Source organism: Camellia sinensis, chromosome 13 (genome assembly GCF_055761805.1).
Source record: "Camellia sinensis isolate YWXY chromosome 13, ASM5576180v1, whole genome shotgun sequence".
In the NCBI taxonomy this organism is placed as follows: Eukaryota; Viridiplantae; Streptophyta; class Magnoliopsida; order Ericales; family Theaceae; genus Camellia; species Camellia sinensis.
The window spans coordinates 51,239,330-51,266,404 of NC_138973.1; the positions used below are offsets into that span (position 1 = coordinate 51,239,330).

At 35.4% G+C, this 27,075-nt stretch overlaps 1 protein-coding gene and 1 pseudogene across 12 annotated transcripts; one reads left to right on the forward strand and one right to left on the reverse strand.

Annotated features, from left to right (window-relative positions):
* Positions 1-1,567: 1,567 nt before the first annotated feature.
* Positions 1,568-27,075, forward strand: LOC114271354 (glutamate dehydrogenase 2-like; annotated as a pseudogene).
* On the reverse strand, positions 4,366-12,658 carry LOC114302003 (uncharacterized). 12 transcript variants are annotated; one of them, XM_082902225.1, is made up of 11 exons: positions 12,325-12,658; positions 9,993-10,086; positions 9,506-9,558; positions 9,367-9,434; positions 9,058-9,156; positions 8,888-8,967; positions 8,629-8,785; positions 8,419-8,472; positions 7,495-7,584; positions 7,309-7,413; positions 4,366-4,581 (listed from the first exon to the last, which is right to left on the reverse strand). In XM_082902225.1, exons 3-11 carry the CDS (start codon positions 9,522-9,524, stop codon positions 4,543-4,545), a joined length of 711 nt encoding a protein of 236 aa, XP_082758351.1. In that variant the 5' UTR covers positions 9,525-9,558; positions 9,993-10,086; positions 12,325-12,658; the 3' UTR covers positions 4,366-4,542. The 12 variants fall into 12 exon arrangements, 8 of the variants coding, with proteins under 8 accessions (XP_082758351.1, XP_082758348.1, XP_082758347.1 ...); XM_082902222.1 differs by having other exon boundaries at positions 9,976-10,086; XM_082902221.1 differs by having other exon boundaries at positions 9,976-10,458.

Consider the following 27,075-nt stretch of genomic DNA (forward strand, 5'->3'; position numbering starts at 1 on the left):
AAAAAATTAACGATAATGACAGTAGAAATAAAAAGAAAATCGGTTTAATTTGTCATAAACTATCTTACGGATCCATAATTTTAAGAAGTATTGAAAAATCCAAACCAACCCGGCCTTGGGTTTTCTTAATATTTTGTACACCCTACTATATATTGGGTCAAATTGGATACATTAACGCTGTGTTTGGTTGAGAGATTTGAAGAAAGATTTAAAAAAAGAATAGGAAAATGTGTGTGAAATTATGTAATATGTAGGTATATTTTATTCATATTTCACTTTTTTTTTTTCATTTCTCTTTTTAAATCCCTTTTCAAATCCCTTAACCAAACACAGTATAAGAGCACCATGCTAACTTTAAAAGCTGGATATCCTTTAGAAAAACAGTATGGTGCACACTCTTTAAAAGGTGTACCTTATAATTAAAAGTAAAAATAGAATAACTTTAATTTTTTGAGTCATAATTTAAAAAAAGAATAAATATCTTAATTATATATAATATGAGATATAACTAAAGAATTTATGAGTTATAATTAGAGAAAAAAATTAATTATGACTAAAAAAAATAATATAATAAAAGTACATATGGTATACCTATTTTCCCTTGTTTAATGGATGTTGTCATTTTACTCTTCCAACCATTGAAAGGTAGATATCCTCTGAGGAATGTTGTCATTTTATTCCCCCAAGTCTTCTTAAGTGGGAAAAAAAAAAAAAAAAAAAAGAGTATGTTTAGATTTTTTTAAAAAATTATATAAAAAATTATAAATTATTAAGATGTTTGATATATTTTTAAAATAATTTTTAAAATTTTTAACATTTTTAAAGAGCAATGCTAAAATATTAAGTCCCATTTTGAAGTTGATTATTTTAATTTTTTTTATAAAAAGACGTTAAAAAGATAAAGAAAGTGATATGATCATTTATAATAATTTTTTAATTACAAATCTCTCTTCCCAAGCATAGTCTAAATGTTCTATCAAAATTTTGACACAAAAGTATAGGATCCACATCCACGTAGCTGAGGATTTGGTAGAAATTTTGATAGAATATTTAAGATTCGTTTGGTTTTAGATTTTTGGTTAAAAAAATACAAAAAGATAAAATTGACTACATTAGTCAATAAGACAAAATGTCATATCTAAACCATAATCATTATATTTTTCTCTCATAAAAAAAAAAGGCTCAAAAAATAAACCAAATGTGACTAAAAGGTCAGGCTAAGAAAGTCCTAATACAAAAAAACTAACTAAAAAAATTAATGCCAAACGAAGACTTAGATCTCTATAATTTTTATTTTAAAATTTTATTTATTTATTTATTTTTTAAAACAAAGTTTTGAGCTTGTTGTTGTCAAAAGCCTCTAACTTCACTCTCTCTCTTTCTCTCCCCTTCGTATCCTCCTTTGTGTGTTCGTCAAATTCAAACCATCCCACCAACGCTCTCCACACTCTGTAAAAACCCATCACACTTCTCACACCCCTCATCACCATTTCTCATCCTCTCTCTCTCTCTCTCTCTCTCTCTCTCTCTCTCTCTCTCTCTCTCAACCCTTTTGTCCTCCTATAACCTCCATTAGATGCTGCCAAGCTCTCTCTGTTGCGACCATGAATGCTCTTACAGCCACCAACCGCAACTTCCGCCTCGCCTCTCATATTCTCGGCTTGGATTTCAAGCTCGAGAAGAGCCTCCTCATACCCTTCAGAGAAATCAAAGTAAAAAAAAAAAAAAAAAAAAAACCTCTCTTTCTTCAATCCTCTGTTTTCATCTAAATTTTCAAACTTTTTTCACTTGTGTTTTGTTTCTTGTTTTTCAAGTCGAGTGTACGATCCCAAAAGGCGATGGAACTCTAGTATCCTATGTCGGATTCAGAATTCAACATGACAATGCTCGAGGTCCGATGAAAAGCGGCATTCGTTACCACCGTAAGGTAATTATTGTTAGTGCAAGTCTGTCTTAATTTCACTGATTTGGGTTTTGAGTTTTGGTGTTTTTGCACTATTATAGCTGTGTTTTTATACGAGAGGATCCTCTAGAGTAATCCCTCTAGAGTAATCCCTCTAGAGTGATCTCCTAAAGTGGAGAATCGGATGGCTCTGCTTAGTCCTCACCAAAACGACGTCGTTTTGTTGAGTATGTTGAAAAAAAAAAAAAAAGATTTTTCGATTTCAAAATTCCCCCCAGGCTGAAGGCGAGGTATATCATTCGAGGGGGAAGAAGTAGAGCCGCGAAAGAAGGAGAGAGGGAAGAGAAGTTAGAGAGGCTGCTCCGTCGTGCATCCCGTCGCCCCACCGTCGCAGTCGCCCCGCTGTCGCCGCCGTCGTGCATCCCGTTGAACTCCATAGAACAGTGCATCCCGTTGAACTCCATAGAACAGAACAGGTACAAAGATCTTCTCTTTCCATAAATCTATGTATGTATATATGTCAACAGTGGTGAATGATGTAGAATGTATCTGAGCTATTTGTGTTGTTATCATCAACTGTAACCTGCAAAACCAGTACAAGACAGGAGAACCCATGTCAAGTGTTGTTTGTTCGTTGCTAGTGATTTTGATTTCCTTTTCAGTTCCTTTGTATGGATTGATCGTTGTTTATTGTCTCATTCCAATCGGAGTTACCTAGTACGGAATCTTCCAGATTTGATTAGTTTATTTTTAGTTTATCTGCAGATTTGATTATCTTCCAGATTTGTTTATCTTCCAGATTTCATTTTAGTTTATATTTAGTTTATCTCATTCCAAAATGTCAAGTGTTTTTTAGTTTATCTGCAGATTTGATTTGATTAATTTTTATTTTTATTTTATTTTTTTCTTTGCAATTACTAGAAGTTTCTTGATCTGTCTAAATTGAAAAGGATTAGCCTTAAATTAAAGCTTTGGTGATGTATAGTTGATGAGAAGTAACCTCACAGTTGAAAATCAATTATTAATTTAGGAAGTGTCTATTGTGCTTGTTTTTCCTTTTGTCAATTTGGTGTCTAATTAAATGTGAGGAAGAAGAAGAAACTTAAAATGTTTATTATTAGAGTATTTTCTATTTAAGGCCCAAGGAAATACAAATTAAACTAAGCATATGATCAGTCTTTTTAGTTTTGTTGCACTTATTTTCCTTTGAACTCTTAGTTAGCAAACATGGGATTTCAGATTATAGAAAATGACTAGTTAGAAATATGGAAAGGTAGCTGATGCTTTACTAGTGAATTTATCTGCTTCATTTCTTATTTGGCCTGATATGGTCTAGTAATTATTGATCATAAGAGAGTAAAAATTATTAATTAGTAGAATTGTTCCTTGTTTCTTTATATATATTCAGGTGGTACGTTTGTTATTCGTTGATTATCTTATTCAGTTTGTATACAGTTTTTATGCTAATATTGAGCACTTCTTTATTTTTTAAGTGACTTGGCAGATTGATATGGAACCTAACAATCATGAGAATGACGGGGGTGAGTGTGATTGGAAGCCTACACTACAACAAGTTGGGCCTTGAGTGACGAAATTTTTTTGTCTTCAAAGAGCTAATTTCGTCACTATAGATATTTGTGAGGAAATATTTTCGTCACCGGTTTCGTCATTGAATGTTTGTCACTAAAAACCAACGTGACGAAAAATAATTTCGTCACCAATGAAATTACTTCAGCGACGAAATTTTTTGTCACCAATAAAACAACATTTTGTCGCCAAAAATTCTCATTTTCGTCACCAAATAGTTTTTCAATACCATATTTATAACTTTAGTTGACGAATAAATTTGTCACGTATGTTGATCATTGATGAGGAAATAATTTCGTCACAATAAGATGTAAAGATGACGAAATTTTTCGTCTTCAAAAGTCATAATTTTGTCACCAATAAAATAATATTTTGTCGCAAAAAATTCTCATTTTCGTCACCAAATAGTTATTCAGTACCATATTTATAACTTTAGTTGACGAATAAATTTGTCACGCATGTTGATCATTGATGAGGAAATAATTTCGTCACAATAAGATGTAAAGGTGACGAAATTTTTCGTCTTCAAAAGTCATACATGAGTGACGAAATATATTTCGTCACAAATATATATATACGTGACGAAATTTTTAGTCACCAAACAACAAAATAAATAAAAACTTTCATATATAAACTGCAGTAAATTTTGTCACAAAAAAAGTTTATTGGTGACGAATAATCACTTTGTCATAATAACAAGTACAAATGACGAAACAAATTCATCACTAAACTTGTTCCATATTTTATATTCAATTTAAATTATTATTTCACAAATATCCCTGCTCATATCCCAATAGCTTTTTAATTGTACTAAGAAATCCAGTAGCTATTATACAGCACTCCACAAAAAAATTCACTAAATAATTTATTTTATAAATCAAAATATATCCATCAAACAAACTTAATAATAATCCATTAAGTATCACAAAAAAACCATCAAAGTAAATCCCAAAATAAACTAACGTGGTGTCCACCAAAAAAAATCAACACTCAATCTTAATTTGCAACTACAACTAAGCATCAGTTTAGGAAAAAAATTCAACAGTTGATCTTCATTTGCAAGTATGCTTCCGAACGTCATCAAAACCAACCTACAAAAAAAATAAACAAGGCAAACATTAGCATAGAATGTATATATATAAAGTTTATTATAATAGCAAAGTTTTATTATAAACTTAAAGCCAAATATCAGAAACTTAACAAATATACAGAACTGTTCTCAAGATCACAAGCTTGAAGTTATTTGAATAGAAATTAACAGAGATTAACTAAAAAGATGAATACCATGCTCATTCCCACCCATGGGCTTTGCAATGATCACCTTAACATGGCAATTCACTGTATCCCTAGAATTATGCTCGGATCAAAAACTGGCTGTGACCCACGGACAGCAGCCAAACCAGTTATAACACTACAACATCTCATGGTAAGAACCAAAGCATGCAGTCAATGAGAATGGGAAGGAACAAATATTGTGGCTGCTGCACAAATGGGATTTAAAAAAATTTTGAAGAGAGAGAGAGAGCAACAACCTACAATGCAAAAAATGGAAAACTGGACCATTAGCTTGGTGAGTTGTGACAGCAATGACCAAAATGGATGTAGATAATAAGCTTATTATTTTTAACATTAGCATTAAAATGATCTCATGTACACAGACTAGATGCTTGTATTGGTCTCTCATCATGAACACCAATAGTTGACTTGCAACTATCATACACACCAGAGTGAGCAGATCTCCTATATGCACCTGCAGTAGCTGAAGATATAGCAGAGGCATCAGATTTAGTAGGTGCAGCTGATATAGATGCAGCTAATATAGATGTTGATGAAGCTAGATGATCAACTGAAGCTGGATGAACTTGAGCTAATGTTGATGAAGCTAGATGATCAACTGAAGCTGAAGCTTTATCAGGCCCCTTCAAGCTGAAAGGTGGGAGACCAACTAAAAGCTTGGATTGAAGAAAAAGAAAATGAGACACAGGAAGAGATTTGGTAAAAATATATGACACTTGATCAGAAGAAGACACATGACGAATAAGAAGTTGCTTAGCTGAAACTTTTTCGCGCACAAAATGATAATCGATCTTGATATGCTTTGTCCGAGCATGAAACACAAGATTAGCAGCAAGAGAAAGAGCAGACAAGTTATCACACCAAAGCACAGGAACAGAAGAATGGCATATATGCATATCTTTAAGAAGCATGTGAAGCCAAGCAACTTCAGCACTTGCAAGAGCCATAGCCCTGTATTCGGCTTCAGTAGAAGATATAGCAAAGGCATCAAATGTAGTAGGTGCAGCTGATATAGATGTTGATGAAGCTAGATGATCAACTGAAGATGGATAAAATTGAGCTGATGTTGATGAAGCTAGATGATCAACTGAAGATGGATAAAATTGAGCTGATGTTGATGAAGCTAGATGATCAACTGAAGCTGAAGCTTTATCAAAGGTTCCTAACCCTAGCAAGGTAGGGAACTACCGTCCTAAATAATAAAACTTGTTTGGAGCTAGTGAGACTTGTGGGTTGAGTGATGTTGAGCATATAAATATTTTTTTTTCTAATGTTTGTTATACAAATTGGCAAGCTGATACATATTATGAGGAAATTTTTTGTTTGGTGGGTTGAGATGAACGTGAGCATATATTTTCTTGAGTGTTTTATGTGTGATTTGAGAGTGTGGATTGAGTGGCTAAGGACTATACTGTGTTTGTTCTCAACGTATTTTGTTCTTTCCTTTTGGTCCTAACTGATGGTTGTTATACTACTTAAAATGGGTCTCTCATGTGTTTAACACCCCCATAGCTCTCGTTATGTGGTGGTTGAACATATGTAATCCTATGTTTGAGTTGGTGTATCTGCTGCTTGGGTTTGCTGAAACTGGGCAGTGGTTGGTTCTAGTATACCTACTGCTATTATCGGGGTTCTATGCACCTTTAGCTGAGCTATACTGTAGGGCATGATGCAACTGTGCTATGGTCTAAAATCTGGGACTATTATAGTGAGCTATTTGTTACTGCTGTACATATTGCTACTGTTTGATTGGTTGGATTTGCAAATCCTGATGGAGCCATGTAGTTGGTTGATGCTGCCGTAGTTGGTGTATCTGGTTGCTATTGGCTACTACTGTTACTATTGGTATTACTGCCTTTTCTATTGGAAAATTTTGCTACAGCTAGAATGTTGTTTATTTTTGTCTTGTACAGTTGGTTATTTGTTGGAGTTTTCGGATGCTCCTCCTAAAGCAAAGGCAGATAGGTGTCTTAGATACAAGTATTGTAGTTCAATATCTGGCTTCATTGTGCAGCCAGTATTATTTCACATCTGATTAACTATTTTCCCTTAAATCAAAGGCTTAATCCAAAATCTCTAAAGAGCATTGTACGTAAAATTCTCTCTTCTCAAACACAATATATTATTTGATTAAATATTTGTCCTTAAAACTTCTGACACCCCCTTCATGAAGTTCTCTTTTGACATAATTGAGATCCTACATCTATATCTTCAACTTCCACCTCACCACAAATCTCCAGCAGGACAAATACATCAAGGCATGAATTCATTTTTCATGCAACTTGTCCAAGGGTTCAAATATGAGGAATAGGAGCTCAATTATGCGCTAAATTGATGGTCCTTAGTCAACATAAATTTTTACCAAAAAAAAAAGTAAAATCACAATTGAAAACCATGAATGCTGTAGGCATGCACAAAGGATAAAGAATTTTTTTGCTTTCTTTGTTCATTTGACCAGGGTAGCTTTCAACAGATTACTAAATCTGAAAACCAGATTCTGTCAAACCTCCAGCACTAAGTACCTGATTCTCCCAGTGCACTACTACACCCATTGCCTCTTGATAAGCAGATGAAAGATTAGAATTTTCCTCAAAAACCCTGTCTATCTCTGAAGATTGGGAATCAATCTATAAACAAGATTAAGCAGCAAACTGAAAACTTCAAGTCCAGGTTATTGAATGAATTGAAATAGTAGGAAAGGATGTTACCTTCATTAGCAGTTTCTGTCTGCAGCTCTCCAATCTCTCAACCACCACTGCCGTATCATGCAATTGCTTCTCAAGTTTCTCCTTGTCTTCCTGCAAAACAATATAAATGAATTAGTAGGATAATGAAATTGCGGAGACAGACACCTTTGTGCCTAGAGGGGAGTGAATAGGCCAAACTCTTAAAACAAATTACCAATTAAAAATTACCAGGTGGATTATTAACAGTTATTCAATCTCAAGATAGATCAAAAGTCTTCCACACAGTAACACACTAAATAAATCAAGATGATAGACATCATGACTTATGTGAAAAACCATTGAGAGCAACTGAACAACAATCAGTTCAGGTAAAAATCACGAGCGCCCTACTGTAAACCACGATGTGTCTTGATGAATGTGAACCCAATCCCCGATGTGTCTTGATGAATGTGAACCCAAACATGTTTCATGTTAAAACAGAGTCTGTCAAACATTTAAGTGAAGCTTCAACTCTTACATTTTCAATTCAAACTACTTTCAATCGTTCAACCAAACAAGGTGAATGTATGGAACCATTTCAATTCTTCACCAACATTATTTAGATGGAGCTAGCAAAGAAATTCGAACAACAAAAATATTCAAGCATACCTGCTTTTTTCTGCTTAGAGATAATAAATTCATACTCCTTGAGAGCATACTAGCATCTTCTTAACTCTTCTTCAGTGCTGGCCAACAATTTGCTTGTTTCGTTCAAGTTTTTCTACAAAACTTTCAATCCTAAAACCATATATAACCACATACAGATAGAACTTACCTGGGTGGCATCAAGTTTGTTGTCTATGTTAGAGCATTTTTTAACCCGATCATCGAATTTATCTTGTAATTCCTCAAGTTGTTGGTCATAGCAAATTCTATTGTTTTTACAGTTGGTTAAATTAAACGGACCTTCTGGTGGATTTCTATTGTAACTGCCATTTGTTCAGTCTGATCTGCCATTACCTAAACATGAAGAAAAAAGCTACAAGATTAGAGGTGAATGTCAGATGAATAGACTTCAGAAACCAATGATTGAACGATGAAGGATACATATATGAAAAATGATTTATCAAATCAGGGACGCTTCGCCCCTTGTACTAAGAAGATTCCAATATCAACCTCAGGCTTATTTCTAATATGTTTTGCCCTATGTGCATAGTCTAGTGTACTCAAGGTCTCCTCCAGGCAATGGACTGCAGGTGATACTGTGGTAATAATGCATGTCTTGATTTTTGCACCCAACGAATCGCAAAGCAGACAGGTGAGCTTGTTATCCCTACATTCCAATTTAGCATAGTAAGTGCATAATTGGGATAGGGAAAAAAATCTGAAAAAAGATATAAAAACAAACTAATGGTCTAATGAAAAGAACTTTAACCTGTATGGGACATGCACAAGATGCTCCACGAGACCATTAATAACTCGTCTGATAGTTAGCAAGTCTCCATTAGGTCCAGCCTGGCACAAAATATAGACATGGCATCAGAACTTGAAATGAGTAAGTATAGCAAACTTAAACATGAACTAACCACATAAACAACAAAGTACCTTTGAGCTCTTACATTCTCCTTCCATGGTGTAAGTTTTTCTTGTGCCAAGTTTCCATAGGCAAAAATGGCACAATTGAAACCCTCCAGAACTAAAAACCTACATAGTACATGAAACATTTAATGGAAGAAGCAGAAACACTTAAACACAGAAGTTAGAGACTTCGCTTCTTGGCTATGGTATTTATGTACCACAGGTTATCCTCTCATAGAATTTATCATTGCAACAAAAAAAAAAAAAAATAGTAAAAAAGATTTGAGATCTTTTTATTTGTATATGAGTACGACAAAATGCAGCTTCACAACTTACTAGTGCAGCTGCCACGCCAATGACTATTTGTAGCCTTGTTCTCCAATTCAAGGGAGTCTTCAGGGGATCTGCCAAGAGCCAAACTTTGATAACATAATCAAATTAGGCAAACATGTAAATTTTGTGTTCTAAAAGTTACCATTCAGATGCGCCTTCATGATTCCATTTTCTATGTCTTCAAACACTAGAAACCTGAAAAGGGAACAGTTAAATACATCAAAAAGAGAAGTTTCTCAAAACAACAGTTAAGGCCCTTTAAGGGTTAAATACATCAAAAAGATAAGTTTCACAAATGAGTAGATTGTAAGAGGTTCAAAAAATACACGAAATTTAGCAAACAATCTAGAGAAATGTTCAGATCAAATTTAAAAGCCAAAGCAAATCGAGCTTAATAATAATAAAAAAAAAAAATGAATCTTCAAATCAAAAACCTGTTTCCAAATCAGAGTTTGCACCGCATTGATAAAAATAAATTGAATTGGAAAAAAATCATGTTGATCTTTGAAATCCACTTCCTCTGAACTAATGTTGATCTTCACGATAAGCCAAAGAGAATTTGGGAGCTGAGAGAAAGATATAGGGATTACAGAGATAGAGTTGGATTCATACATAGAAATTAGGCTTACTGATTATGAATCAATCGAAATCTTCATCAACAGCAGATCGAAATCTTCAAATCTTCCAATAACCATCATGGCTACCACTGATTACTGCACCAGTCTGAACCAAAGGCAATTCAGATGAACTGGAATCTGGCCTCCAAGATGGAATATAAGGTGCAGATGGCTAGCTGAGTGAAACTGGATACCCATTGGAAACAGGAACACTACACACTGGATTAGATGTACTAGTAACTGAAACGTTCTGTGTCCCAGGAGCACAACTAACTTCTGTTTGACTGTAATAATCTGCCTATTGCTTATATTGTTGCTGATATTGTTGTGAAGACCTAGTAGTAGCACTAGCATTATAAGCACCATTTGGGTCTGGAGTGTAGTTTGAATATTGATGAGAAGCGTAACTTGCATAGTTTCCTTCATTCCACGAGTTGGTTTAATTACTGTAACTGCCACTCGCATAACCTCCAGATATCTAATAATCACCAGGATTGTAGTAAGTGCTTGAATAACTTGCAGGCCCAGCATAAGACCCTGAATTCTGAAATGAGGAAAGAGGCTGATAAGGAGCACTTGTGTTTTGATATCCTACTACAGGCTGAGGGTATGGTTGATTAGATTGCTGCTGATAGCCACCATAATAACCTGTGTATGTGGGATTGCCATATCCATATGGATCGGTATTTGGGTACATTGCATAGCTATTATATTCTTGTGGTACATTTACTGCTTTCTATTTTATTTACTATTTGATTTTTATCCACAATCTGTTAATTGCTAACAGCATACTGAATTCTCATATCTTATTAAAAAAATGAATAAATGAATGATATAGGGAATGGAATTTAATAGTGCATCCAAACATTTCATGGCTTTTGGGGTGGTATGAGATTTTGTGTCAGAACACATTTAGATTTATACTTTTCCTTTTGACATTAAATGTTAATTACTGGTTGAACCTTAACAAATTAAACCATTTAATTAATTTTTGCATTACTCTAAATTAAAAATAAATATTTTTTTACAAGCATACCAAGCCATACTTGTACCCTATTTCTTTTGAATTTTACCGTATCAACGTACCCGTATCATACCAGTACTCGTACCCGTACTTGTGCTTCATAGGTTTTCATGTTAAGATCTTTGAGAAAAATGAATCAAACGAAGAGCCAAAAAATAATTCTATTTAGACGAACCAGTTGATGCATAAGCAAGCCATTTGCATGCTTAAAGGCAGACACACCAAGCCAGATAGCTAATCTAAAGCAATGAAATACATGATTATCAATAATACATTCAAACTGTGGAGAAAGCAATTACAGTGGTCTCCCCCCAAACTACAAAAAAGATGAACATATTTTTACTTTCCGAACATTTTTTATGCCATTGATCTAACCACCTCAATTGAACAAGAGAGACATTGAGATAGTACCAAACTACAATTTTTATAGGAGTTGAGAAAGTAGAAGATATGAAGAAAGATTTATGCACCACACTTCAACCAAAAGAGAATAAGGCACAACTCTTTGCCAAGAGCTCTTCATCTAATTAATGCAAGAGTCAATGTAAAAGCATAAAGCATGTTTAAATATTGGTTAAGGTGTGTTAACAAAAAACACAGATTGGACCAAGTTTTTGATCTAGATTAGATGAGTGGGCCCAAGTCTATGTCCTGAAATATTCCATCATGACTAGATAAGAGTTCTACAACTTTACAATTTCTAGGAAAGCCCAGCAGGTTATGCATATTTTGGACTACTTTCAACTAAGGCTGCAAATTAACCGAACAAATGCTTTTGGTCAGCTCATAAGTTGGTTTGTTCACTCAGCAGACAACCCAAACTTGAGAACTATCTTTAAGCTAGCTTCATTAATAACATGTGTCCAATTTTATAATGTTATTATATATATATACGATTGGTTACATCATTTTCTATATTTTGCACTTAATCTTAACCATTCTCGATTCAATTTGATTTACGATTCACCAAATTAGGATTTCAATTCATGATGCAATTTTCAATTTCACAACTATGTGTGTGAACAATAATACATGTTGAAGAAGTTTAGTTGATGTACTAACCCAACATTATTCATCTAGGTGGAAAAATCTGAAGCACTACTCATAACAAGTGGACCAATAAGAAGTATATCAAACATAAGAATATAAAACAGGAACGAACAACAAAATCTATAATAAAAACAAAATAAATAGTAAAATTTATAATACGGATCGTAAAAATCATATACAATTCACAAACAAAACCCATATCCCACAATCCAAATCGAACCAAATTTGAGAAAAATCAAAGCAATTGAGAAGAAAGAGAAAAGCGATTACCAAGTGATGAGGCTCCTCAAAACTTCGAGTCTAAGTGACCAATCTGATGTGAAATGAAAAAAGCCCTAGACGGAGATGATTAGGCGATACAGAGTCAGAATTGGGAGATGTGGGAATGATGATCGATCGAGGTTTGTCTGCGAAAATTGGATTTTCCAAAGAGGGGAATTAGATTTTCCGATTGGGAAAAGGAATTGGATTTGGATTTGGATTTGGATTATTATATATATATATATATATATTCTTCTCGATGAAGATTTCAAATTCTTCCCTTCAGCGAGATGATCGTGTTTGGGGAAGAAGAAACAATATCTAGAAAAATCAATCAAAAGGTTTAGGGGAATTAGTAAGGTCTTTTTTTTTATTATTATTTAGTAAGGTCTTTTTTTTTTATTATTATTATCAATATCTCAAAGTTCTCCCTTAAAATTGGTGATAAAAAAAAATTTTCATCAAAAATTTTAAAATATTAAAATTATTGATAACAAAAATATATTCTTCAGTAAATAGTTTTAAAACATTTAAAATCAAATTTTTTTATTAAAAAATATTTAAAATTATTGGTGACGAAAATATATTCTTCACTAATAATTTTAAGATAAATTACAAACACACCCCTTGAGATTTGTTTAAAATACATATTACCCTTTGTGATTCTAAAAATTATATCCCGCCCCCTAAGATTTTTAATTTCATAACGAATAACCCCTTTTAATATCAAATTAATTAATAGTTTTTAATAATGTTAAAATTTTATTTCAAGTAATAATTCAGGTAATTTTATTATTATATTAGACAGCGGTTAAGAATTTTATTTTTTCACAAGAGGATATTTGTAATTTTTCAAACCACGGGGAGCAATCCGTATTTTAAGTAAACCTCAGGGGGTGCATTTGTAATTTACCCATAATTTTATAATTGATGACAAATTTTTTTTTCACCAAAAGTCTCAAAATTTTGGTGCCACCCAAAAAAATTAGAGAGAAAACCTTTAGTGACGAAATTTAATTTTTCTTCACATAAACATAAGAATTTATTGACAAAAATAAATTTCTACACCTAATATTTTTACTTTTTTATTATATGTGACAAAATTTTATAATTTGTCACGGATTATTCTTATTTAGTGACGAAATTTATTTTCTTCATTATTTTTCGTCACCATAGGTTACTTAAAGAGCTAATTAACTTGTATTTTGTTCACACAGAGAGGGGAGAGGAAAACTGATAAAAAAAAAAAAAAAAAAAAGGAAAAAAGGTTAATAGTCTATCTTTTTTCATTACACAATATGTCAAAATTTTCCATAAGAAATTAGTGACGAAATAATTTCCTCACTAAAAATCTCAAAATATTCAAAATTATTAGTGATAAAAATATATTTCTCACCAAATGATCTTAAAATATTTAAAATCAAGTTTCTCAAAAAATATATATATATAATTATTGGTGACAAAAATATATTCCTCACTAATAATTTTATAATTTGTGACAAATTTTTTTCTCACCAAAAGTCTCAAAATTTTGGCGCCATCCAAAAAAAATTAGTGGGAAAACCTTTAGTGACGAAACGTAATTTTTTCTCACCTAAAAAGAAGTATTTGTTGACGAAAATAAATTTCGTCACCTATTATTTTTATTTTTTTATTATATGTGACAAAATTTAATAATTCGTCATGGATTATTCTTATTTAGCGACGAAATTATTTTCTTCACTATTTTTTGTCACCATAAGTTACTTTTGTTGTAGTGCTAGAGTTCGCATGACATTTGATACAGAACAAGAAGCATATGATTTCTATAATACTTATGGAGGAAGGTTGGGCTTAGTATTAGAAGGGGTTATGTAAACAAGAGCAAAGAGGGGCAAATCACTTCAAGGCAATTTGTTTGTAATAAGGAGGGATTTCGGATTGTCGACAAGCGAGATCCATTAACAAAAAATCCTAGGCAGGAAGTAAGGACTGGTTGTCAAGCCCGACTTGTCATTAAGTGGGATAGGAATATGCAGAAATTTTTTGTTAGTGATTTTGTTGAACAACATAATCATATCTTTGAACCAACAGAATGTACGCATATGTTACCATCCCAAAGGAAGATATCTGCATCACAGGCAACCGAAATAGATTTAGCTGAAAAATCTGGAATCCATCTTAATGCTGCATTTGAGCTCCTGGGTAATGAAGTTGGTGGAAGGGAGTCGCTTGGGTTCACAAAACTGGACCAAAAAAATTATTTGAGAACGAAGAGGCAAAACCGTTTAGCATATGGGGAGGCAGGTAGCATTTTGCAATATTTTCGTGACAAATCATTGGAGAATCCATCTTTTTTTTACTCGGTCCAATTAGATAACGAGGAGCAGATTACAAACATATTTTGGGCCGATGCTCAGATGATCATGGATTATGGGCAATTTGGTGATGTTGTGACTTTCGACACTACTTACAAGTTAAATAGTGCACATAGACCATTTGCGTCTTTTGCTGGATTTAACCATCATAGGGAAGCTGTGATATTTGGTGCAGCTTTGATGTATGATGAGACCGCCGATTCTTTTGTATGGCTTTTTAGAAGATTCTTGGAGGCAATGTCAAGTAAGGCTCCAAAAACAATTTTTACGGATCAGGATGCTGCAATGGCTAAGGCCATACCTATTGTCATGCCTAACACAACCCACCGCCTTTGCACTTGGCATTTGATGCAAAATGCATTAAGGCATGCAAATTCTATCATCAAGGATAAGGCGATGAAGGATAAGGGGATGAAGAGTGTTTTATACACGTTTATGTACGACATTGAGGATGAGGAAGAGTTTATGTTAAAATGGGAGGAAATGCTTGACAAGTATGAAGTAAGAGATAATCATTGGTTGAATTTAACATTTGGGGTCAAGGAAAAATGGGGTTGGCCATATGTTAGAAATGCATGGGGTGCGGACATGAGTAGCACCCAACTTAGTGAATCCTTTAATGCTTTCTTGAAGGATTTCATTCAGTCTGATCATAACTTAATGCAATTTTTCATGCATTTTGATCGAGTTCTGTCTGAGAAAAGGTACAAAGAGTTACAAGCCGAATATGCTCTATGCCAAAAGTTGCTAAGGGTGAATATTAAAGTGAAGATTATGGAGCAAGCTGCAGATGTTTACACAAATAAAATTTTTGAAGAATTTCAGGATGAGTATGTCAAGTCCCTTGAAGTCAACATTGAAGAAATTGAAAATGATGGTGTGAGTACCGTTTATACGGTTCTTGATAGTGATGGTATAAAGGTGAGGAAGGTGAGGCAGGAGTGTGATGATTCGGTCACTTGCAATTGTAGGAAGTTTGAAATGAAGGGCATTCTGTGTAGTCATTGTTTGAAGATCCTTAGAGAAAGACTCAAATTGAAAGAGATTCCTTCACAATATATTCTGAAGAGATGGACTAAAAAACAAGATCTGAAAATATGAAAGATAGGTGTGGGCATGATATTTAGGTTGATGTAAGATTGCATCAAACTTCACGTTATAGGTCATTGATGGCAATATTCAGATCAGTAGCGTGTAGAGCTTCTGAAAGTAAGGAAACATATAATTTGACGGTCAAGAAAGCGGATGAATTAAATGCAGACATTGAAACCATGTTAAGCGCAAAATTCAATATGCCTTGTTTAGATACTATTCAACAAGAAAGCCCCCCCAACACATGCCTCGAAAGCTTTGAAGTGGATGGTGTAGCGGATAAAAATGTAGTCCAAGCAAAAGGACTGAAGAGAAAATAGTGCACTAGCAAGGGACGAAGGCAGACAAAAGGTGGTTTGGAGCTTGCGTTGGCAAAGAAAAATAAAACAAGTTCACATAATGCTTCTCAAACTTCCATGTCTGTTACTCCTCAAACTCCTCCCTTATTTTCAGCAAGTGCTCTTGAAGCACCTCCCTTAATTCCTGAGTCGGCTCCTTTATTTTCAAGTGTTCCTCAACTTCCTCCATTCTCGCCGAGTGTTCCTCAAGTTAGAGCTTCTTTGTCTCAATTTATGTATCCCGCCTATGATGTAAGTTAGTTTAATAAAAAGTTTTAGTACGGATTTGTGGCTGCCTATTATCATTTTAGATTGATATGTGTTTGTTATTGTTGCAGCCAAGTTTTCTTCATCACAATATGCATTTTTCAATGCCAACGATGTATTCCGTCCATTGAACCTATCAAGCATTGCTTAACAATGCAAGTAGTTATCACTCGCAAGCTTCAAATTGTCCAGCATGTAGTGAAGTAATTTTTTTTTCACCTTTCCGCTTTTGTTTTGTCATTCATTCATTTAAAGTTTCATTTTATTTTATGGTTCCTTCGATGTAATATTATTTTATTTTTTTATAGGTACTATATGGTCGTGGTCGTGGCCGTGGCCGTGGGCATGGGGATGTGGATCACACGCCAACATCTTAGCGTTATTTTGTTTTGGGAATTTTTGTGAATTTTTTGTTGGATATGTAATATTCAAAACCTTTCATCAAACTGTTGCTAAAAATTTTCTGTTGAAATTACTCAGTAAATGTTGCTGAAACTAATGTTGAAATGTTGAAATTTTGATTAATTTTTGAAACGTTGAAATGTTGAAATGTTCTTGCTGGCAGCATTCCTTGGGTGCAGTTTGTTAATTAGGCTTGGCTGGAATTTTTTCTTCATGCAACTTGTTGGTTTCAACTCTAGGAAAGGTGGAATAATGAATTCACTCTGCTGACCTGTTGTGAAAACATGTATTTTCTTTTGTGTTAGTTTTATCAGTGTCATCATCATATATATTAGGAATCATGATTGATACATTTAGTTCAAGATATGAGAACTTGAAGATTTTAATTTTGTTGGTCGAGTTTTTGAAGAATTTCAGGATGTACATTTATCCTGATGTACATTTTCTATGCAACCTTGTCTAATCTACATCTCTGTATTGACAGTAATCTCCTTGCTTGTTTTTGACTGATGAGTTGGGTCAGGTTTGTTTTTGACTGAATCAGAAATTAGTTGATGGCATGATAGTGGTCTGTTATCTTTGATATAATGTTGTTATGCAGGAAACACTTCTCAACCTGCTACTTCGAGATTACCTCCATTTCAACTTGTATGATCAGGCAGAGAAGCTGAGGTCAAAGGCACCTCATTTTGAAGCTCATTCAAATCAGCAGGCAACTCCTATTTTCATTTAAATCAGCTTGAAAAAATCTACCTTTTTGATCTTATTGCTGAAAAAAGCAAATAAGCTTTATACTAACCAAACGCACTAAGCTTTTTAAGTGTGACTGTGTAAGTATGTGATTTCAAATTTTAAGTTAAATAAGCTGCAAATAAGTGGAAACAAATGGGGCCACCTTGAGGATCAAAGAGGATAACAGTAAAAATTTTACAAATACGCCTTGAACCTGTTCTTGATGAAATATTTGGCAGCATACATCAATTAAACATATTTGGCAGCAGACATCAATTTGGCAGCATACATCAATTTGGAAACCTGTTATTGTAGACACCCCATTTTTGACCGACCTTAAGACTCAGACGTCACCGATTGAACGCTTGGTGATGTTGCATATCGTGCTCGTTCAGAAGTTTTAGAGTCTCGGCTGTGAGCCTTGCCTCCGGACTTCCGGACTCTTTTGTGCATTGCCTCGGTTTGCGAACCAGGCTCTGTTTCCTCTGTTTTCTCTTCCCGAAGGGAGGGAGAGGTCTCGTAGATCATCTCTCAGTGGCCGTAGGCTACGTTTCGTGGTCATAGGCCATTTTGCCCGTTTGGAGTCCGGTTTCCGATTTTTCGGAGCCGTTGGCCGTGTGCCTCGGTTCGGGACCGCTTAACCACCTCCGTTCGCTCCGATTTTTGGCATACATCTTATTTGCTCCATTTTGAGGGACACTGTGGCCTGAGAAACCGACTTCGTGGTCGAACATCACTCCCGGTGCCTAACAGTCAGTTTTCGGGGCCTCGAGCTGTGCGTTTCGGCCCCCGAACCTTCATTCTGCATCGGTTTGGGTTCATTTTTGGCAGGGACCTCTGTTTCATTGGTAAGAAGGTCGTAGAAGGGTGGGAGGCCAACAATTGTTCTGTCAGCCAATTTTATCCCTTCATCGCCCTCCGTCGCCCGTTTTTTCTCACTTCAAAGCCAATGTTGACCATCCTTGGGCCATTTCCTTGCACCCTAAATCCCATATTTGTGATGTACACATCTGGGAGGCCACCAATATTTGGTGGCCGGCCAGTAATTGATTTTGAACCTTTTGAACCCCTTTGAAAAGTGGGTTGTTCTCCCTCCTGGTCCACTATCTCCAACTTTTGACCACATAATTGTGTTGTGCACACCTGAGAGGCTACCTTTTTGGTATGGCCGGCCACTAATTCTCATTGAACCTTTTGACCCTTGGCCGGCCGGCCATGGGAGGTAGCCGGCCGGCCACCTAAACCCTAGATAACTGGCCGGCCAGAATCCTTGCATCAAGTACAGTGCAGATACACCCTCCTTTTCCCCCTAGATTCTGTATCCGGAGGGGGCATTTTTGGGGGGAAACTTGATTCATTTCCCTCCATTTTTTCCCTCCTTTTTCCCTCCTCTTTTGCCTATATAGCAGGCCCTCCAGCTGCATATTTAGGGTTACAAAAATTCCCCCCAAGCCTCTTGCCTTGTATCTCTCTCTCTCTATATTTCCAAGCTCCAAACCCTCAAGCCCTACACCATTTCCATACCACCACCTAGCACCACATCACCATCATCCATTCCAGCAGCTTCAGGGATATTTTCAGAGCTAAGGAGCCACCAAACTCAAGCCAAGGAGCTGTCAAAGATTGGTCTTCAAGGGTGAGTTCCTATTCCCCTTTTTTGTGCTTTATTTTGTTCAATACATTAGCCATACTTGCTTGCTGTTTTGGGCTCCGACCCTAACTGGAACTAGGCTTATTTTGAGCTATTTTTCATGTTTGTTTAAGGGCCTCTCACTGTTTGAGCCCTCCTTGTTGCACTTGCTTCATTAGCTCCCTTGTATGCCATTGTCTTGTGTAGTATTTTTGGCCTATGTATAAATTGTTTTGAAGCATGTAATAAACTGTAAAGAAGCTTATTTTGAGCCCTTCTTCAACATTTTAGAAGGGATCATCACTGTTTGTGGCTTTCATTTGCCACTTGCCTTTATACCTCTCTTTTGGCTCCATTTTTGCATGATTTGTTAGCCTCTTATTCTTCTATTTTTTGGCTCTGGTCCGAACTACAAATGACCTTATTTTGACCCCTTCTTAATGTTTTATTCAGGTTCTTTCACTGTTTGAGGCATCCTTTTTATACTTTGTGTTATAGCTCTCTTTTTGGCCTTATTTTGCATAGCATTTTGAGCATTCTTGTACACTGTTTTGGGTCTGGCCACCAACTCAAAAATATCATGTTTTGGGCCCCTCTTAAACTTTTTTGAAGGGCCCTCTCTTGTTTGGGGTCAGAAGCTGTGACTTGCTTCTTTATCTCACATTTAGGGCCATTTTCGCATGCTAGCTTAGCCCCATTTGTGTTCATTGTTTGGCCTTGATTAAAACTGTAAACATGCTTTTTTTGGGGCTGCCTTTAATCTGTCTTCACATTTCATGTTCAAATAATGCATGTTTTGTATAGCTATAGGTCATTGCGTATGCCTAATTTTGCATTTCGGGTACCATTTCATGCATCGGGTGCCATGTTTCCATGATTCAGGGCTGTTTTGCATCATGTTTTGCTACTGAAATTTGCATGCTAGTATACCACATTCCATGCCTTGCCATGTCTTGTTAGAGTGGCATTTGTGCCTTAGGATTGGTCCTCGGTTTGTGTGCATGTGTGCACGCATTTCGAGTGTCTCATTTTCATCTTATGGCCTCTTATGTGAGTGTGGCTAAGGTCCACTCATGTTGGTGTAAGCCCATATTGCATTGTGTATGCCATTTCATTTCATAGCATTGTGTATGCTAGGTTGTATGTTAGCGCATTATGTATGCCATGTTATCATCGTGCATTGTGTATGCCATCTCATAGCATTGTGCATGCTAGGTTGTATATTAGTTGCATTCATGCATGTCATGCATATTGCATTGTGCTTGGGATAGGAGTTAGCCCGAGCATGGGAAACGAGGGACGTTTCGTACTTCGAGTGACGGAACGTGTCTCAATTCCTCGGTCGCCGACACTCCGGATTATCCATGATGGAGTCTAGGCCTTGTTGTGTCCATATGTGCATTCATTTCATATTGAATCGTGCAAATCGACTCCTCGGCCATCATGCATCGAAATGCGTGATTGGTGGCACGAGGATCGAGGACTACATTCCCCGAAGGGTAGTCATGCATACATATGTGAAAATACTTTGCCATGCCCCTCTCTTGCTCTCTGTTATAGCAAATCAAGAGTCAGCAGCCTTTCGGAGCTTGGCACGCATCCCAAGAACAATTGCAAACAGAGGCTAATTGAGGCATCGCAAGGGATTTCCGCGCAAGGCAACCCGAACATGCATCATTCATCATCCGGGGCGGAGTCGAGGCAGTCCCTAGCTTGCATGCTAGTTTACAGCTTACCTAGTTTAATTAGTTAATTAATTAGGATTTTGTAATTATTTGGACTGTAATATTTATTCGGGACTGTATATTATTTATTTGAACCCTTTGCGCGAGGGCATAACTGTAATAAGTGTGTGTGTGTGTGTGTGTGTGATGTATGTCTTCCAACCCCACGTCTTTCTCCCTTTTATTTACCAGCTTATGATGGTTAGATTAGGGCATGTTTCAATTAGCACACAGTATGATAGCATGTTTGCATTCATTCATCTGTTTTGCATGCACCGGGCTCGGCGCATCATACTAACTGCATTGTATTTTCAATTCCAAGTTGAATACATGTTAGCTGTAGCATTTCATATGCCATGTCTAGAATAGCCGAGCCTGCTATAGTTGCATTTTTGCATGTGTTGCATTAGGCATTTCTGTATAATTAGGATCATGCATGGATTTCTAATTGGTTTCTGTTTTGGCTTGGAGTACTCGGTAAGTTTTATGCTTTAGCATCCTTGCATGCGTGTGAGTGACTGCCATGAATAGCATGCTTACCATGAGGCTATATGCTTATGTGATATAACTGCCTGAATGCCTGTGGGTGAAGGTTGGGTTATTTGAATTGGAACAATTCATCAAATGTGTGTTTTAAGCCCACTAGATAGTGGCAAAATCATGTTTTTCTAAGCCCACCCGAGGGTGGCAAATCCACGTCTTAGCCTACTTGTGGGTAGCACCATCAAACCATTTTCAAACAAACAAACATGAAATGTTTTGTTCCAATTCAGACGATCCAGTCTATACTTGTATGTTGTGCGCATCACATAGTAAATCTAGGCTAATAACCGGAATAAGAACACACAATGTTTTCAAAACTTAATATCATGGTTAGTAGAGGCCGATCTTTGATCGGGCGAGCGGGGGTGCTCACGAAGTGACCTTCCCCAATCGTACCCAAGTTCCCGAGCCGAGGCAACTTTGGTGATGACGGACACGTGGCCTTAGGCAAACGAGTCAGGGTTTCCTAAATTTCCCAAAATAAAATATTTAGGTGCCGACTCTGTATCTGGCAAAGCAGTCCATGTTTGGAACTTTTTTCAAAATCTGTTTTCTCAAAACGATTTGCCGAATTTGGACTCTTTGGTTCGGATTTAGAACCGTAACAAATTGAGAGTCCGAACTGTAGTGAGCCCAATATCGAACGGAACGGGGAGCTCGTTCCTCCCCGGGGCGTTCGGGGACGTCTACAGTTATATACACATTTCAACACATTTCATAATCAATACCCACTTTAAAAATTCAACACATTTCAACACATTTCATAATCAATACCCACTTTAAAAATTCAACACATTTCATCTCAAAGAAACCTATTATACACCTTGAACCTGTTCAACCTGTTCATTGAACACCTTTTTATTCAACTTGTTGAACCTGTTCATTGAACACATTTCAATTCAACATGTTCAACCATTGTCCAAAAAAATACACTGTTAAGCACCTGTTCATTCAAAACATAGTTAATCAATATACCTGTTTTTTTCAAACCATCACATATAATACACACTGTTAAGCACCTGTTCATTCAAAACATAGTTAATCAATATACCTGTTTTTTTCAAACCATCACATATAATACACACTGTTAAGCAACCAACATAACTCAATAGATTTCACAAACCAAAAATTCAACAGATTTCATCTCAAACAAACCTGTTATACACTTGTTTTTGCAAGCCGTCAGATTTTTAAGCACCAAAAAAAAACTACAAAACAAGTAGAAAAGTAGATTACAAAAGTAGATTTGCAAGCCATCAGATTCATAGCATGTTCAAAAACCTAAAATACAAAAGTACACTGTTCTTGAATACACAAAATACACAAAGTAGATTACATTGAGTCATTTACATGATAAAGTACAAAAATACACAAAATACAATGACATAAGTCATTGCCTTGAACATCTTCTCCATCCTTTGAAGCCTTCATCATGCTCACCAAGCCTTGTCCTTAGATCATTAATTTCTTCTGTTCTTGAATCTGTCCGAGGTCCAGCATTGGTTGAAGTTGATGCGGTAATGTCGTCGTCGGCGAACCACCTGAAGTAATTGCAGTGGTCGTTCGTAGACTACAACGGACAACAATTAGTTAATCAATAAAGGACAAACGAAATTTGTAAAAAGTAACAGATTCATTTATATAACAGATACTTACATATTTGCTTGGGCAAACAAAATAGACACGTCCTTTATTTCCATTTGCATTGGTTCGTACAATACGCACGGAAGCTATTCTTCCGCAATTACAAAAACTTGGCTTTAATGTTAAGTTCGTATTATTAGTAGAAGATGAAGCCATTTGTTTATCTGCATAAAAAATACCAACAGATTCAACTACTGATTAGTAGAAGATGACGTTCTAACAGTTTATGAACTCAAAATCCTTGGGAAATTTAAGCAGCAATAAAATTGAAAACTAAGGGGAAATTGTGAGAGCAACTATATTAGTACTTGTTGAAAATGTGCATTACTGTTTTGTAGCAAATTTCATGGTATTTTAACACACCCATAAGAACTAAGGGAAGCACTCAGCCAATCTTCATACAACTTACCTGACTAAGCAACAATATTGCTATAGTGCGATCAAACATGCATTTCATGTAAAACACAAGCATAGGAGAAATCTCCCTAGTGTGATTCTTGAATGAGTATCTGAAGTTACCAAAGTAGATGACAGTGCAGGATGTTTCTTTAGTGGGCTAAGCAAAAGCTGTGTATGAAACTAATCTTATTGAGAAGAACCTAATGAAGAATGGATAATACAGGATACAAGGGAGGTTTTTTTCTTATGGAAGAGGTAGCTGAGAGAGTTAAAATATTGGAAGGAAACTGACAATTGAAAAACAGTGTGCAAGCAGGGTTGGTTGGTATGACTTGGGTTTGGTTTAAAAAAAAAAAAAAAAAAAAAAAAAAACTCAATTATATTGCATATGTTTTCCTATTGTTTGCTCCAACATTTCTTTATCTAAAGTTATGAATCTTTGACAACATTTCTTTATCTAAAGTTATCTAAAGGGCAAGATGTGTATTTCATATATCATTCTGAGTATGGAAGAAACTATATCAATCTGTTACATACTGTTATCTACAGGAATAGTATGGAAGAAAGTATACTGAGCATTTATGCATAGACATTCATCAATGCCAAAGAAAACAAACTTAATTACATATATCATTCTCTTACATTCCTCTGTCTTCCAAACTGAGAATGCCCATTTTATGATCAACCAGAGAAATACTACATTTAAATTACACACAGATTAAATTATACAAATAGAGGGTCATTTTAAATTACACACAGATGCCCATGTTTGGAATTTAAATACTACATTTCTGTGTGTCATATAATTTAAATTACACACAGATTAAATGCCCATTTCAGGCCCATTACACACAGATGCATATATATATATATATATATATATATAAATATATTCATAAATTTCTTTGATAAATATATATATAAATATATTCATAAATTTCTGTTACATACTGTTATCTACACACAGATGCATATATATATATATATATATAAATGCCCATTTCTTTGATTTAAATTACACACAGATGCATATATATATATATATATACAGTTCGGTTCCTCTAAGCATAGATTTGAAATAAATCATGTAAAAAGTCTCAAATCAAAACCGTAAGATCATATTTTTTGATTTTTTCCCTAATTTTTGGAATCAGAGCCCTAATATTTGAAGTTTAGAGGATGAATGAACCTGTGGTTTTTTCTTTCAATCTGTTGGAGTATGGTGACCCAGTGGTTTTTTCTTTCAGTTAATTTGTAATAGTACGAAATGGAATTTGGAAGAATCAATAAAAAGCAAGATGAAAAAAAAATTGGATTTATTTTAAAATACACACATCAATTGTGGGAAGAAAACATGGCACTAATTGGTCAATGGATCTTGTTAATCAATTCATTGGACCTTTTGGTCTAGCCCATTGAGCTTCTCAAATTCTTATAATCAATCTATATTGATAATTATTTCAATTGTTCTTCAAGACAGAAAAAGTTCTATGATGTTGATCTAGTGTTTACATGGTAGAATTTCCAACAAAATTCGTCTTTCTGTTCAAAAATCAATATTTGTCTTGCTTATATATAATATCCTACAATAGTTATGTACATTACAATGAATGTATATTACCTCTTTATACTTGCTTTCTACAAGAAGTTAATAATCATGCATAAAGGTGATGATGAAAGCTAAAATATTTAAGGTTTTCTTTGTTTCATACTTGCTCAAAATTTTTCAAAACATATGTTGCAAGGTTGACCCGGATGAAGTGAATGCTCTGGCTCAACTAATGACATGGAAAACAGTAGTAGCTGATATTCCATATGGTGGAGCAAAAGGGGGTATTGGTTGCAACCCAATGGACTTGACAAAGAGTGAGCTGGAACGTCTCACTCGAGTGTTCACCCAAAAGATCCATGATCTTATAGGAATTCACACTGATGTTCTTGCTCCTGACATGGGAACTAATGGACAAGTATCACCCCTTTCTTGTCACCCTTAACACTTCAAAAATCACAAATATATATGTATATTTCAAATGCAATTGTTGTTACTTTATGCTTTATTTGGACAGACAATGGCGTGGATTCTAGATGAGTACACAAAATTTCTTGGGCATTCACCTGCAGTTATTACAGGAAAGCCTATTGTAAGTAGGAGAATAATGTTGAAAAGGCAACAAAATAGATATAGAAGTTGTGATCGACATGATGTAAGTGAAAAATGTTTACTAGTGCTTGTTTGGCATTTTAGAATCTCGGAGGATCGCTTGGCAGGGACGCTGCAACTGGACTTGGAGTGGTTTTTGCAACTGAGGCTCCACTCGCTGATTATGGGGAGTCAATTTCAAAAATGAAGTTTGCTATCCAGGTACTTTTAACATCATGAAGTTTCATTCGTCTATGTGCTTAATATCCTAATTATTAATTTTGTTACATTGATTAATTTCTTAGGGATTTGGAAATGTGGGCTCATGGGCAGCCAAGTTTATTCATGAGCGAGGTGGAAAGATTGTGGCAGTAAGTGACATTACTGCGGCAATTGAGAACCCAACGGATTGATATTCTGTCTCTCCTGAAACACAAAGAGAGCATGAACAGTTTGAAGGGGTTCAATGGTGGAGATGCTATGGATCCAAACCACTTGCTAATTCATGAATGTGATGTTCTCATTCCATGTGCTCTAGGTGGTGTTCTCAACAAGTATGTGCTCTGCCAATCTATGAAACCCGTATTCTCTTCTTATTCCTTCTTGTTGCATAGGTGCATTAGTGCTTTACATAATCCATCAAAAATAAATTATCACAAGTCAAACATATCCTATGGCCTGTCCAACAAGAAAAATGATTTAGTCTATCCTTGTCAACTATACATGTTTCGAAATTCTCATTTACTAGAATAGAAGAATGTCTTGTAGATATTAGTTTTGACTTGTTTGTCAAGCACTAATGACACAAGTTTTGCTGTTCAAAGGGACAATGTTGTTGATGTGAAAGCAAAATTTGTTATAGAAGCTGCAAATTATCCTCCTGACCCTAAAGCAGATGAGGTAATGATGCATCCATGGTTCTTTCTAGCACATACTTCGTGACGAGGCACGACATGTCAAACATATAAATACTATCTCATAATACATCTCCTATGCAGATTTTATCCAAGAAAGGAGTTGTTGTACTTCCTGACATTTATGCAAATGCTGGTGGTGTGACTGTGAGTTACTTCGAGTGGGTTCAGGTAACACGAACAGCCAGAAAGTCTACCTGTGTGTTTTAAAATATGCAAATATTAAGTCCATGACATAATTTGATATCTCTCTCTCTCTCTCTCTCTCTCTCTCTCTCTCTCTCTCTCTCTTTGTACTGCAGAACATTCAAGGGTTTATGTGGGCTGAGGAGAAAGTGAACCATGAGCTTGAGAAGTACATGAGGAGAGCTTTTCATGAAATCAAGGCGATGTGCAGTACCCATGCCACCCTCTTGAGGGGTTGGGAAGCATGACTCATTTAATTCCTTAATAATAATATGCATCTGCTAGTTTCTGCTGCTGATGAGGAAGAAATGACAGATGAAAGTTTGTCGCTCGGCTTTTTCTTCTCTGTTTTTTCTCTTATAGTCAGTGGAATTCAGTCGGTGTTACTCTAG